The 16,250-nt window shown below is 35.3% G+C and overlaps 1 protein-coding gene across 8 annotated transcripts in view; it reads right to left on the bottom strand.

Moving 5' to 3' along the window:
- Positions 1 to 4,945: 4,945 nt before the first annotated feature.
- The window catches only part of ADAM32 (ADAM metallopeptidase domain 32), a 155,943-nt gene continuing 144,638 nt past the window's right edge, over positions 4,946 to 16,250 (bottom strand). For 6 of the 8 annotated variants that reach the window (XM_077152538.1, XM_077152539.1, XM_077152541.1 and 3 more), the window contains 3 exons: positions 8,325 to 8,354; positions 6,162 to 6,200; positions 4,946 to 5,415 (listed from right to left, as the gene is read on the bottom strand). In XM_077152538.1, coding sequence (XP_077008653.1) covers positions 4,961 to 5,415; positions 6,162 to 6,200; positions 8,325 to 8,354 — 524 coding nt within the window. In that variant the 3' untranslated portion in view covers positions 4,946 to 4,960. The remainder of the gene's footprint in view (positions 5,416 to 6,161; positions 6,201 to 8,324; positions 8,355 to 16,250) is intronic. The other 2 variants (XM_077152540.1, XM_077152546.1) reach the window with 2 other exon arrangements.

Raw genomic sequence — 16,250 nt, 5'->3', positions numbered from 1 at the left:
GAGGATATACAGATGGCTAAAAGTACTTGAAATGTTGTTCAACATCACTAGCTATTAGGGAAACGTAAACCAAACCACAATGAGATATCATTTCACACCCACTAAAATGGATAGTATTTAAAAAAGTAAAAAGCTACAAGTGCTGGAGATAATGTGGAGAAATACGAATGTGCAGTCATTGCCAATAGGAATGTAAAATGATGCAGTCGCCATAGAAGACAGTTTGGCACTTCCTCAGGAAGCTAAATACAAAAGTGTCATATGACCTGGCAATCCTGCTACTATGTATATACACAGAAGAACCGAGAGCAAAGATTAGAATAGATATTTGCACACTAATGTTCATAGTGGCATTATTCCCAATTGCCAAAAGATGAAAGCAACCCAGACGTCCCTCAGTAAATAAATAGATAATCAAATGTGGTATAAACATACAATGGAATACTATTCAGCTGTAAAAAAAGAATAGAGTCCTGATGCATGCAACAACATGAAAAGGAAATATTGCTTAGTAAAATCAGACACAAAAGGACGAATATTGTATGATTTCAGTAATATGAATTAATTTAAGTAAACTCATAGATTGGAATATAGAATATAGATTACTAGAGGATGATTGGCTTTAGAGAAGGGGGGAATTTACACTGAATTTGTACAGGATTTCTATTTAGGTTTTTACTGTAAAGATGTGGAAGTGGATAGTGGTGATGGTAGTACATCATTGTAAGTATAATTAACAGTGCTGAATTATGCTGGTGAATGTGATTGAAAGAAGAAGTTTTGGATCATATGTTACTAGAATGAAAGGAGATAAAACATGGGACTGTATAACAAAGAGCATACTATGGTGGGCAATATACTGGGGTCAAAGATAACTATGGTTATAAAATTAGTACAGTTATAAAAAAGTGCTATCGATTGTTATAAATATTCCACATCAATGCAAGATATTGGTGGTGGGGTGCTATATAGGAATCCTGTATTTTATGCATGACTGGTGTGTAAATCTACAGCCTCTCTAATAAAAAAATAACAAAAGAAATCAAAGCAACGATGTGTGGAAAGGTATAACCTTCACTGTATCATGTGTAAGACCAAAACCTGGAAATAACTTAAATATCCACAATAGGGTGCTGGTTAAGGATTTATAGCATACAATCTCATTGGAATATGTGAGCTGATATTAAAAAAACTGCATATTGCCAAGTATAAATTGGTAAGATATAGAATGATATATGTATGTGATGTATTACCTAATAATATTTTGTTAGTCCTTATTTGTATATAAAAACGAGATCCATGGATATGTGTCTGCAGAGACAAGTCAGGAAGGTACACAAGAAAACTAAGTAATAGGAATCGGACTCTAGGGTGGAAGGGGGATGTTGGTTCACTTTTCACTATAAACCAAATTATTTGAATATTTTAAATCAAGGGCCATACTATTTTCATAGAATAGAGGACGCAATCTATCACTAAAGAAAAAAGAAAAAAAAATAGTGCCAAAAGGAAAAAAACAGTGGAAATTTAGAATTTTATATGCAATAATTATATCCTTTCAAACTGAAGGTAAATAAAAACTTTTTTCAAACAGCGAAAAGCTGAAAGAATGTGTCCCCATCAGAAAGAATACACTACAAGGAATACTAAAGAAAGTTATTCAAGTTGAGGGAAGTGATCCCAGATGGAAGCGCAACCTCAAAGAAGAAATGAAGAGTATCAGAAAAGGTATGCATGTGGGTAAATGCAAAAGACCACTTAAATTTTTTAAAAGACTACTATCTTGAAGTAAAATAACAGCAGTCTATAATGGGGTTTAGAACATATGTAGAATTAAATGTAGTAGCACAAAGGACAGGAGAAGGTAATAGATTTATTTCTGTTATTATTTCTATTATATTTAAAATTCTTATGTTTAATAGGATAATATTAATTCAAGGTGCAATGATAAATTAAGGATGTGTACTGTAATTCTGGAGTAACCACCAAAATATTAATAATACAGAAAAAGACATTTAAAAAGTCGATAGAGAGATAAAATGGCTTAATGCTTAATTACTCCAAAAGAGAAGAGAAACAAAAACAAATAGAAAACAAATAGCAAAATAGTAGACTGAAAACCAGCAATAAGAGAAACTACATTAAATGTAGATGCTTTCTACTCTTCAATTTAAAAACATATATTGTCAGCTGACTTAAAAAAATAAAAAAAAAAAGACCCATCTGTATGCTGTTTACATGAGATACATCTTAAATATAAGAAAACATACATCAAAAGTAAAGGATGGAGGGTGGGCCATGGTGGCTCAGCAGGCAGAGTTCTTGCCTGCCATGCCAGAGACCCAGGTTCAATTACTGGTGCCTGCCCATGCAAAAAAAAAAAAACTAAACTAAACTAAAGGATAGAAAATGATGTCCCAAGCAAAGACTAACATGAAAAACACTGGTATGGCTAAATTAACATCAGGAATAATAAAATTCAAGATCAAGAGTATTAGTAGAGATAAGAGGGAGAATTCCTTAATGATAGAAGAGTCGATTCATCAGGAGGATATAAATAGCCCTAAGGACAGATACACTATAACACAACTTAAAACTACATGAAACACAGGAGTGCAAGGAAAGTTCAATGGCAGAATTATCACCTGCCATGCGGGAGACCTGGGTTTGATTCCCAGCCCATGCACTTCCCCCAGAATACAAACAAACAAGCAAACAAAAAAAAAAAACCCAACCAAATAAAAATAATTCAACAAATGGTGCTGCAGGGATGGGATACTCATATGGAAAAAGAATGAAATGTGATCACACCATATAACATACAAAAAAAATCCATGAAACACAAATAAAATATTTAACACAAATAACATGTAATAGTTGGCAATTTAACATACCTCTTTCAGGAATTAATAGCGCAGGGGGAGAAAACATTAAAGATATAGAAGATTTTAAAAAATACTAATTTAACAAGATTGATTTAAGACATTTATAAAATCAGTAGCTGAAAAATGCATAGTTTTAGTGCACATGGAACATTCACCAAAATAGATGAGAGACTGGATCATAAACAAGACAACAATTTCAAAGGATTGATGTCATTTAATTATGTTCTCTGACCACGTTGAGTCAACTGGAAATCAATAAGTTAAAAATATTCAAATGCTTAGAAATTAAATAACACACTTCTAAATAACCCATGATTCAGAGGAGAAATCAAAATCAATATTAGGAAATATTTTGACCTGAACAATAATGAAAAAACATATAGCAAATATATACCTTTTAATAAGAAAATATTTTGAATCAAAAATTTAATTTTCCACCTCAAGAAGCTAGGTAAAGAGTAAATTAATTCCAAAGCATATAGAAAGAAGAAAATAACAGCAAACACATAGTTGGACACCAATGTTTATAGCAGCATTATTCACAATAGCCAAAAGCTGAAAACCCAAGCATCCATCGACAAATGAATGGATAAAAAAAATATGGTACATATGCAAATTGGAATATTATTTGGCCATAAGGAAAAATGAAATCTTGTAGACATGCTGCAACATGGAAGAATCTTGAAAACATTATGTTCGGTAAATGAAGCAAGACTCATAAGGGAAAAAAATTGTATAAGAAATGACAAAAAATAGAACATTTGCAGAAATAGAAAGCAGATTAGAAGTTGCCAGGGAAGAGGAGAAAGGGCTGCAGGGAGAAGGAAAAGGGGAGTGTTTGTGAAAGAGAGAGAGAGAGAGAGGAAGGAGGGAGGGAAGAAGATTACACCCATTTTTACAGCCCCTGGAATGCTTTGGTCAACATAGCCATTTTCAACTGCTTTAATATACGCTATTTTAATAGGTGTAGACGGTTATTTCTTTATTTGTATTTGTATTGTTTAGATAAGTGATGACGTTGAGCATCTTTTCATGTAATGTTAGAACTTTGTATTTGCTTTTATGAGTACCCTATTTTTCATCATTACCTATTTCCATATTGGGTATTTATTTTTTCCTTATCGAATTTCAGGAGTTTTTATATTTTAGGATCAGGCAAGGTGGAAAAGCACAGTGATAAGAGGGTGGGCCCTGTGCTCTGAGGCTGCCTTTCCAAGGTTGGCATAAGGGCTCTGGCATGTACTAGCTGTGATGTGAACTTGAACAAGTCCTTTAACTGTTCTGGGTCTCAGTTTCCTCATTTGCAGACAGGCATCAGGTACTTTACAGGACTTTAATGAGGATGAAATAAACAAAGGGAAAAAGGAAGGATAGAGAAATAGAAAAGAGACATGCAATAGAGAAAAATAAAAACGTCAAGAGGTGATCCTGGAGAAAGTAATAGATTACTTAAATGAAAAAACTCTTAGCAAGACAGAGCATGAAAAAGAAAGGGGAACAAGTATCACCATTATCAAGAATAAAAGTGGGGACATAACTTTAAAGCTTACAGATATTAAATAGGACATTATGAACAAATTGATGCCAAAAAAATTGACCATTAAATGAAATGGTCTAATTCATCCAAAAATACAATATCTGAAGAATGGAAAATCTGTATATTTCTCTCTGTATTAAGGAAATTCAATCTGTAATTTAAAATCTTCCCCAAAAGAAAATCCCAAGGCCCAGATAACTTTCCTATTGAATTTTGTGAAATATTGAATAGAAGAATTAACTCGAATTTTACACAAACTCTTTCAGAAAGGTGAAAATGAGGGAATGCTTTTACACTTATGGAGACTGCATAATGCAGTCTTGTGCCTGATGCCAAAACCTGAGAAAGGGTAATGTTCACCCTAGAATCTCTGGGTCCTTCTGTCTGTCTGTCTTCTGGGTTCTGTAAGTCACCTGGTCCAAGGTGGGGAAACTGGGTGGGGAGTCAGGCGCCAGAACAGAAAGCACAGCCCCCTAAATGAACTCAGCCTCCCCCACACGGGGAGGCACCAGAGGTGTGTGGTGAGCAAATACCGGACTTACTGGGGCCTGCAGGCAGCCCACCAGGTCTGCTGAGAAGGTCCAGGAGGAGAAGCATGGTCCACCACCCTGAGCCCATTCCAAATGAGGGCCCTTGAGGCAGGTCCCAAGCCTGTGGGCAGCTGGGGACCCAAAGCCTTAAACCAGGATAGGGTGGCCGGAGAGCTGCTAAGATGTGGGGACGAGCTCAGGGTGCAGTGCTGGGGGGAGATGCCAGAGTTGGGACTGCTGTCTTGAGTGAAGAGACTCCTGAACTGCCAGAACTGCTGCCTGGGGGGTCTGAATTCTGGAGTGGACAGAGGGGACCAGAGAAACCAACACTGGCAAGCAGATTGGTCCACACTCGGTTGATTTATTGTTTCCTTCAGCTGCGACCAGTGGAAGAAAGTAGAATTTTCATGTCTCAGTGAGACGCTTGGGAATATCCATTGCCTTCTGAAGGAATGACTAGTTACTGCGGAAGAAAAGAAAAACGCACATGCTCAAGGTACGGATAGCAAACAAATTCCCTGTACTGCAAAAAAAACAAAAAACAAAAAACAGTTGGGGTACTGCCAAGAAAAAATTTCATGTGGGAGAAAAAAACATTCTTGAAAGAATTTTTACAATTGTGCCTATGAAATTATTTAGCCATGAATCATTGAATTTACAGTTTTTCCATTATTTGAGGGAACTATCAGGTTTATTCAGAACTCGCAAAATGAAGAACACTAACCTTTTTTTCACAATAGTGAAATGTTTATGAATCTAACAATTAAGTTAATACATTTACATTTTTTAGAAATTTAAATGCATATTAATTTTATGCATTTTTCCCATATCTTAGAGCCAGTCATTTTTATTTTTTCAGTGTTGTAATGTCTGTTTTGGCATTGGGCTTACAGCCTCAAGGATAAAAGTGGTCTTCATTCTGAATTCTTGTTCTATAAACTAATTTACATATCTTACCTAATGTGAGCTTGAACTCTAATTCCATTCTAACCACAAGGTCAAATTTCCAATAAACATTTACTAAACTGAGCAACAAACAGAATCATTTAAATACTCATTAATAAAAGATTATTAAAGATTAATAGTTTTTTGGGGTGCGGTACTTTGCCAATTTTTCTGCCTAATCAATATTTAATAATTGTGAATTATGAATTTCTTCATTTTAATTTCAAATATATATTTATTTTAAGAAATACCTAATTTGCTTACCTAGTGGTAGATGTTTGGGTGCTTTCCTGTGATTTGGATCTAAATAAAAAAGAAAAGAAAAGAATGCTTTTAGGTTGATACAATACAATTTATCAAAATTACTTTTTTTTTATGACAGTTTCTTCTATTACACTTCAACATTGTGGCACAAAAAGAGAAATATTCACCAAATTTCTGTTTTTGTACTAATTATTACCAAAAATCAAAATCAATTTTTGGGGCTCTTTTCCTGTTTTATATCTACAGGTTCCTTATTTCTAATACCCCAACCTTAAGAATGGAGCAGAAAAAGAATGAATTGAAGAAAAATGAAGCAAGATTAATTGGCAGAGAATTTTCAAAAGAGAAGAATATAAATAGTAAGATCAGTGAGAGAATTTAGTAGTAAGAAGAGTGCCTTAATTTAATCATTCCCATCCTTTCCCCACCTCTGCAATTTTCTGTCTTCAAAACATATAGCATATTTCCCTAATATTCTGCCATGAAACGTTCTTATGTAATATAGTTAGTTCTTCCCCAAACCAATAAGCGCTTAGCATAGCTGGACTTGTGAGTCTTCTGCCATGTACAACCCATTAGCTTTCTACCTTTTTTTTTTTCACTTTTATTTTGGTTGTGTTTACCCAAAGAGCTGGCTCTATAAACATCTCTCATTGGCTTTCACCAGAAAATTTAAAAAAAATTTTTAAACAGAAATCAAAGGAAATAGATTGAGTGCCATAAAAATAAAGCACGGCAACTATATCTGTCTAGCTTATTAAATTTAAATGTAAGAGTTATCCAAGAATGCTTTTCCAGGGCATGCTAGCCACAAAGCTACACTAATGGGTTGATATTCCAAGTTATACTGTTTAAATGCGATTTATGTTTCCTTATGGGTGAGATCTTTATTTCTCAATATAATTGAATACCATATCTAAAGATGTTGATTATGTGCTGAGAAATAAGTGATCTATGGTGAGAGATACCGTGAGGGGATAATTGGAGTAGTTATTTTATACATAAACATTTGTGGGTGTATGTGAAGTTCAAGAATAATCATTCATTCATTAAACATGTATTTATTGAGCATTTACCATAAGCCAAAAACTCTGCTAGGTCCTGACTATAAATGGGTGAGCAAAATGAATATGCCCATTACCCTCAAGTGATTTTAGAATACATAGGGAGGATAATGCATCCAGGTGATCAGAAGGTTCCAAGAATTGCAATGTTTGAGCGCTACACCATAACTGCCTTGGTATCAGTGACAGGGAACAGAGATAATAAAATCAAATTTTTCTCATCTTTAGTTTGGCAAATGTGACTAATGTTTATAAAAGAGTGAGTGAGAGAGTAAAGGCTATAGAAATGGAATAGCTTTTGTAATGGAGGAATTAATTCATCAGGGATGACAGAAACTGGAAAACACTAGAAAACTTAACCTGTGTATATAAAGGAATATTCAGGAATAGCAGATTAAATATAACTGAAAGAGGGCACTTTAAGAAAAAAGAATACCAGGTAAAACAAGGAAATAGAAACTCTTAAGGGAGAATGGAAGGGGAACAGACCAATAAATATTTGATAATTTCAGAAGGTTCACAAAGCCAGAAATGTGGAGGGTTGGAAACTAAAAATCTTACAAAGAATTCAGAGAATCCGTGTTGACACAATTGTGGGACATCGAGAAGCTGTGAAAAATGTACAGTTTAGTGTGTTATCTTTATGATACTGTCTCTTAGGTAAACTCCTTCTAAGTGAGGTAATCATTCACTCATTTGTTCATGAGCTTGTGGATATAAGTGTGATCTAAACAAAACAGGAATATTTCTTTTTGAATATCCAGGGTAAAGGATGCAAATTGTTCTGCTTTTGAGTTAGTTTTAGATACTAATTATAAATGTTGTGTATCTTATTAAATTTAAATGGATTTTTCCTTTTTTTATGTATCACAAGAGGAGACAATCAATACAAATTTAATTAACTGGGAAAAAAAGATAAATTGGTTTAATTAATACTTATTTGTCCTAGAGTGGGATATATTAATACACTGTTCTTTGGTATAGTGCCTTATCACTTGTGGCTTTTCAAACATAGTAAGCAATTATCTTAGAATTATCAACTTCATTTTCAGTTTTCTGTGTATGCTTATTTATAAAAATCATCTAATAATTTTCTTACCCACTGGTATAGGTATCTTCTGACCTGGACCTAAATAAAAAGAAAAATTATATCTGAAAGTTAACACTAAGAAACTTGCGGCTGTAAGAATGAAAGGCAGGCCATTTTATACCAAAATTAACTCTTTAAACACTTGGGCATCCAAATAAGTAGCATTCTTGTTCACATAAACCCAAAGTATGGAAATAGCCGAGATTTAGTTTTTCTTTATCTTTTCCCCCCTCAGAATATAACTTCGCTCTCTGAGCACCTAAATTTGGCCTTCACACCCCAGGTTAACTTTATATTCACTGATATATAAATTGCCACATTTTTTTCAAATTAAAATTCACATTTACTTTTTGGCAGCCTGTCAGATTGGACTAATAGGAAGATGTCCTCCTTTCTATTCTATATACATAGAAGAGTTTTAAAGGCAGAGAGAGAAGAAAATAAAAAAAAGATTAATAACAGCCAGAAAAGACTTTTCATTCTATTGGTAAAAATTGAAGAAATTGAACCCTCAAAAGGAAAACAAGTGATAAGCTGAACAACCATTAGGGTATCTGAATTACTTACATCCTAATGGATGTGGTTTTAACAACCCTAGATAAGAAGAAGTTAAGGGTGCAAACCTGTAGATGTTATAAAGCTAGAACAAAGTTGCTTATCTAAACCTGGTAGTCTTGAATGGGGAAAATAAAAGCTATGTTCCTAGACTGAGAACGTAGCAGGCAAATTGTTTCAGCCATGTGAATTTTAAAAGATCACTTAAGAGATGTAGGAACCACCACCCCCCCACCCGCAACAGCCCTTTTCCACAGGTGGGACAGGGCCTTAATTCCCCTACCTGCAAATGTGAACCAGCAAACATGGAAAATCTTGAAAAATTCATGCAACAGGAGAGGCAAACTGGAAATATCCTTCCCCTCCCAATGAATGTCTCTAAAATTCAGGGCATGCAGAATTCCAATAAAAACAATCACTGCCACTGAGGATGAGTTTCCAAGTCTAAAATTAAAAACTACTATGTGGTAAATGTCCACAGCCACAGCAAAACAAAATGCTCACATATCAAGATGAACAGATTGAGGGATTGTGGAGAGACGGTGGAGTGGGGCACTCTAGGACTCAGCTCTTCCACCAGAACGACTAATACATGGGCAGGAACTGCCGGAAATATATCTGGAAACTTTGAAGGCCGGGAGAACACCATAGCATCCAAGGAAAAGGAAGACAAAGAGGTTGATAAACTACAGAAAAGAACAGTACATTGGTCTCTCCACATGGTGGCTACTAGCACCTATCCCCCACTTTGTGGCAGTCGCCGTGGGATCCAAGCCTGGCAGGCTCGCTGGTAATAGAAAGGGACATAAACATCCTCTTCCCCAAGACCAAGGATGAGCATGGTCATGGATTTTGACCAATGACTTTGGATCACTGGGTCCCTGGCTCTGAGAGTGGCCACTGTTTCCACATGCCCTGGGCAAAGGCTGTGGCTGAGGAGACTTAAAGATGCTATGCTGGGGGCAGGCCACGGTGGCTCAGCAGGCAGAGTTCTCGCCTGACAGCGGGAGACTCCGGTTCAATTCCCAGTGCCTGGCCATGCAAAAAAAAAAAAAATGCTATGCTACCTCAGGACTACAGGGGATAGTTAGTTGCAGGGCTGCATTTGTTGGGCAGGCCAAAAAAAGCTCAGCTTTGGGGAGCCTTGAAAGAAGCTTTTGGCACCTTTCCTGATCCCCACCTCGGGGCACTTGGGAGTTGGTCTGCACCTCCTTCCTGGGTCACTGACCCTGTTTTGGCAAGGAAAGACTGACCTGGAAAAGTCCTTGCCATTGTCCCCTCCTTCCAGAATTTGCCCTCCAGGCAAAAGCAGCTTGAGACAACAGAAGGAATGTCAGAAACTATAGAGGTGGAATATCAGGGACAAACCTGCCAGCTTCAAACACGCAGGAGTGAGAGGTCTACATAGTGGGAAACAGAGGGGACAACCAAATTCCTATAAAAAGGGGAACTACAAAACAACTAACAAGCAAAGGCTCAGGACAAGGTCCAGTCCCACCCAGAAAACAGGGAAAAACCTGCACACTGCATTCACCTTGGGCAGACCTTCCTGGTAGGAGGGCTGAAGCTCAAGAGAATCTCTGTCTTATAACCAACTGGTAACAAAATCCAGAAACAGACATATCAGGGAATACATCTGAGTTAACATTTTAAAATGTACGTGTGCAACAGAAGAGAACAAGATAAACAAAGAAACAGGAAATGATGGCCTATCCAGAGGAAGAGGATAAAGATACAGAAAACACGAATGAAGAAGGCTGGAAAGTGGACATACTGAACAAAGCTTTTAAAAAATAATAATCTTTAAAAAAATGCTCAAGGTAAATCCAGAGAAAGAACTAAAGTGTATAAGGAAAACAAGGAATAAGCAATATGAGAAGCTTAGTGAAGAGACAGAAATTCTAAAAGGAACCAAACAGAACTACTGGAATTGAAGACCACAATAACTAAAATGAAAAATTCCTAGGAGGATTTCAAGAGCAGAATGGAGCGGGCAGAAGGAAGAAAAAAAAACAGTGCGCTTGAAGACAAGACTCTTAAAATGAGTCAGGTTGAGGAACATAAAGAAAAAAGTATTATAGAAAGCAAAAATAGCCTAAGATGCCCCGGGACATCATCAAACATATCAATATACACATTATGTGGGTCCCAGACAGAGAAGAAAGGGGCAGAAGAAATAATCAAAAAAATAATGATGGAGAACTTCTGGAACTTAGCAAAAGACATGAAGCCCAGAGAAAACCAAGCAGAAAAGACATGAAGAAAAATAGACACTGCCATATATTGATCACACTATCAAATGCAAAGGCAAGGAGAGATTTCCGAAAGCTCCAAGAGAAAAGTAATGTATTATATACAAGAGATTCCCATTTAGGTTGAGAGCAAGTTCTCACCAGAAACCATGGAGACAAGAAGTCAGTGGGTTCAAAAACTTAAAATGTTGGAAGAAAACAAGTGCCAACAAAGAATTTATATCCAGCGAGACTTTCCTTCCAAAATGAGGTAATAAATTAAGACATTCTCAGATAAACAAAAGGTGAAGGGTTCATCACCACTAGACTTATCCTATAAGCAATGCCAAAGAAAGTACATCAGACTGAAAGAGAAGCACTCTAGATAGCGGTTTAAAGCAGCGGAAAATATAAATGCCAGTATTATTGAAGTGTATTGTTCAGTATGCACCTCCACTTCTTACTTAGTATGGGTGCTAAAATGCAAATGCATAAAAAGTAAGGATAAATCTGTGGTTTGACATACAACATACAAAGATATAAGTGATAAATGGTAGGGGACAGGAGGTATAGGAAAAGTATATGTGCATGCTATTGATGTTAAGTTGGTATCAAATCACATATGACTGTTATAGATTTAGGAAGTTAACTTTTAACCCCATGGGATCCACAAAGAAAACAGATGAAAAATATGTACAGAGAAAAGAGAACACTCTCAATATGATTCAACAACAACAAAAATCAAATAAACATGAAAAAGCATTAATGGAAGAATTGTGGGTCAAAAAAGCTATAAGACATACAAAGACCAAGTAGCAAAATGGTGTAAGAAAGTCCAGCATTATCAGTAGTGACTTTAAATGTAAACGGATTCAACTCTCTAGACAAAAGGCAAGATTGACAGTATGGAAAAAAAATTAAAAAGCATAATTCAATTATGTACAAACTGCAAGAGACTCACCTTAAATTCAAAGACACAAGTAGGTTAAAAGTGAAAGTATGGAAAAATATATGATGCAAGTAGTAACCCAAAGAGAGCTGCAGTAGCTATGCTAATGTCAGATAAAATAGACTTTAAGTGAAAACACTTATGAGGGACAAAGACAGCCATCACATACTGATAAAGGGGCCATTACAACAAGAAGATGTAACAATTATAAATATATATGCACCTAACAGTAGAGCCCAAGATATATTAATCAAATACTGACAGATTTGAAGACAGAAATTAATGGTTCTACATTAATAGTGGTAGATTTTAATATACCACTTTCAAAAATGGATAGGACCTCTTGTTAGAAGATCATTAAGAAAATACAAGATTTGAATGGTACTCTAAACCAACTAGACTAATAGACATATAACACTTCAAACAGTAAAAACTGAATTCACATTCCTCTCGTGCACATGGATCATTCTCATGCTAAACCATTCGTTAAGTCATAAAACAAGTCTCAATAAACTTAAAAAAATTGAAATCGTACAACGTATATTCAATCACAGTGGAATGAAGCTAGGAGTCAATAACAGAGGGAAATGGGAAATTCACAAATATGTGGAAATTTAAAAACATACTCTTAAACAACCGGTGAGTGAAAGAAGAAATCAGAAGCAAAATCATGAACTATATTGAGGCAAAAAAGAAAATGAATACAACATAAAATTTATGGGATACAGTAAAAGCAGGACTGAGGCAGGAATTTATAGCTTTAAGTGCTTACATTGAAAACAAAGAAAGAATTCAGAGACCTTACTTCAAAGCTGGAAGAACTAGAAAAAGAAGAGCAAACCAAATTCCAGGGTGAGCAGAAGGAAGGAAATGACGAAAATTAGAGTGGAAATAATGAACTAGAGAACAGAAAAACAATAGAGAGAATCAATAAAACCAAAAGTCAGCTTTGAAAAGACAAACCTTTAGCTAGGCTGACAAAAAAAAGAGATGATACAAATAACAAAAATCAGAAATGAAAAGTGGGACCTTACTACTGACCATGTGGTAATAAAAAGATTATAAAAGGATACTCTAAACAGTATGCCAATAAATCAGATAACCAGTGAGAAATTGAAAAATTCTTAGAGACATACAAACTACCTACATTGCCTCAAGAAGAAACAGAAGATCTCAATAAACTAAAGATAGTAAAGATACCGACTCAGTAATCAAAAACCTCCTAACAAAGAAAAGCCAGGACCAGATGGCTGCACAGGCAAATTCTACCAATCATTCCATTAAGACTTAGCTTCAATTCTGCTCAAACTCTTCAAAAATACTGAAGAGCAGGGAACACTTCATAAGGCATTCTATGATGCGAACATCACTCTTACACTAAACCCAGATAAAGATACACAGAAAGTAAAACTGAAGAGCAATAGCTCTTATGAACATATCTACAAAAATACTAGCAAACCAAATCTAACAGCACATTAAAATAATTACACACCATGATCAAGTGGGATTTAGCCCTGGCAGGCGAGTTTCCGTCAACATAAGAAAATCAATTAATGAAATATATCACATTAACACAATGAAGGAATAAAGCACACAATCATTTCAATTTATGCCAAAAAGACATTTGATAAAATCCATTACCCCTTCCTGATAAAAACACAACACTAGAAATAGAAGGAAACTTCCTCAACATAATAAAGGGCACATATGAAAAGTCCACAGCTATGAGCCTACTTAACAGTGAAAGTCTGAATGCTTTCCCTCTAAGATTAGGAATAAGTCAAGATTGCTCACTGTCACCACTGTTATTCAACATTATGGTGGAAATTCTTGCCAGGGCAATTAGGCAGAAAAAGAAATAAAAGTCATCCAAATTAGAAAGAAAGAAGTCAAATTTTCCCTATTTGCAGATAACATGATACTATATACAGAAAATCCTGAAAAATCCACAACAAAGATCATAGAGCTAATAAATGAATTCAGCAAAGTGGCGGAATAAAAGATCAACACCCAAAACATCAGTAATGTTTCTCAACACAAGCAATGAACAATCAGAAGAAGAAATCAAGAAAAAAATTCCATTCATAATAACAACTAAAGTAATCAATTATCTAGGAATAAATCTAACCAAGGATGTGAAGGACTTTTGTAGAAACACTGCTAAAAGAAATAAAGACCTAAATGAATGTTAGGATGTTTTGTGTTCATGGATTGGAAGACTACATATCATTAAGATGTCAATTTATACATTCAACACAATCCCAATCATAATTCCAACAACTTTCTTCGCAGAAATAAAGAAAACAATCATCAAATTTGTATGGAAGGAGAAGGTGCCCTGAATAGATAAAGCCATCACGGAAAAGAAGAATAAGTTGGAGGACTCACACTTTCTGATCCTAAAACTTATTTAAAAAAAAACAAAACATAAAAAACTACAGTCATCAAAACTTCCTGGTTCTGCAGAAGGACAGACATACAGACTTAAAGAATCGATTGGGAGCTCAGAAATCCACCTTTACATTTATGGCCAGCTGATTTTTACAAGGTAGTGAAGACCACTCAATTGGAAGATAATAGCCTCTTTAACAAATGGTGCTGGGGAAACTGGATCCTTATTTGCAAAAAAAGAAGAAAAAAAAAAGTAGAAGGACCCCTACCTCCTTATACAAAAACCAACTCAAAATGGATCACAGACTTAAATATAACAGCCAGAACTATCAAACTCGTAGAAGAAAACACGGGGAAGCAACGTCAGGACTTCGTGTAAGGCAATGGTTTTTTAGAATTTAAACCTGGAGTAAAAGGAACAAGAGAAAAGAGTAGATAAATGAAAGCTCATCAGAATTAAAAACCTTTGTTCCTCAAAGGACTTTATCATGAAAATAAAACAACATCAAAATGGGAGAAAATATTTGGAAACCACATATCCTATAGAGATTTAATATCTGGAATATATAAAGAAATCCTTCACTTTAACTAAAAAACAAAAGGCCCAGTTTAAAAATGGACAAAAGATTTGAATTGACATATTTCTAAAGAAGATATAAAAATGGTCAGAAAGCACATGAAAAGATGCGCAACATTATTAGCCATCACGGAAATGCAAATCAAAACCACTCCTATTGACCCTCTACCCAGTGCAGATTATTCCAGAGATAAATAAACCAGGACTATAGTATATCTTACTTCAGTAAAGCACAGCAACAGAGGCAAGCGACATTATAAAAATTAAATTAATAATTATCCTAAGACTGTTTTCCTGGTGCAAACTAGTCAGCAGGCTAAACTAGTGTACTACTGTTCCAAATAATACTATTCCAATTTAAATGTTCATTTTCCTATTGGTGATACTATCATTCCTCATATCCTAAGAGAGACAAACTATTAATAAGGTTTCATGATGAGATAATATAATGGGAGTAGAAAAAATGGGGGCAATTACATGACAGATACATGGATCGTTGTGTGTGTATGTGTGTATGTGCATCCATATATAGGCTTGTGTTTTGTTTGTTTGGCTGCCTGTGTGTATGTGTGTGTATGTGTAGAAGATCACAGGTAATCATCCATTCATTCACCAAAAAATATTTATTGAACACTTAATATAACCTAAGTACTCTGATAGATATTGGCTATACCATACTGAACAAGATAAACATGGCTTTAACCCTGTGTGAGCAGAGTATAATAAGACATATATTCCAAAAGGAGATAAAGATCGCTGAGACTTGCTGTGTTTGAGCACGATGACCCATTGTTCGTAGTAACACACAGAGGACATAATAATGCAAATCAACCCTTTACTCATTCTTAATTTGGTGGGAGTAACTCATAACTCTAAAATGTCACTCTAGGGAGAAGATCACAATAAAAATGAAGAGATTAAAAGATTTTTTTTTTTAAGTAGCATTCTTATGGGAGAGAGAGACTTCTGGAATAGGGGAATCAGGCAACTTTATGATGCAGTCTTGAAAGGTTAGCCAGCAGATAGGGATGCATTTTGGCAAAGCAGTGGACTTGGAGGAACCTAAAACGAAAAGCATCAGCCCATTCTACAAGTAAATAAAAACCATATAAGTGAGGGGGGAGCAAAAACTCTCAGACATCTGATATCTGCAGAAGAACCCAAAACCCACACTTGGGTGTGAGATACTAAACATTTCTTGGATAAATATACAGAGACATCCACCTTTCAAG

This window comes from Tamandua tetradactyla, chromosome 3 (assembly GCF_023851605.1).
Source record: "Tamandua tetradactyla isolate mTamTet1 chromosome 3, mTamTet1.pri, whole genome shotgun sequence".
NCBI classification, from domain to species: domain Eukaryota; kingdom Metazoa; phylum Chordata; class Mammalia; order Pilosa; family Myrmecophagidae; genus Tamandua; species Tamandua tetradactyla.
This window is presented reverse-complemented; position numbering and strand designations above follow the sequence as displayed.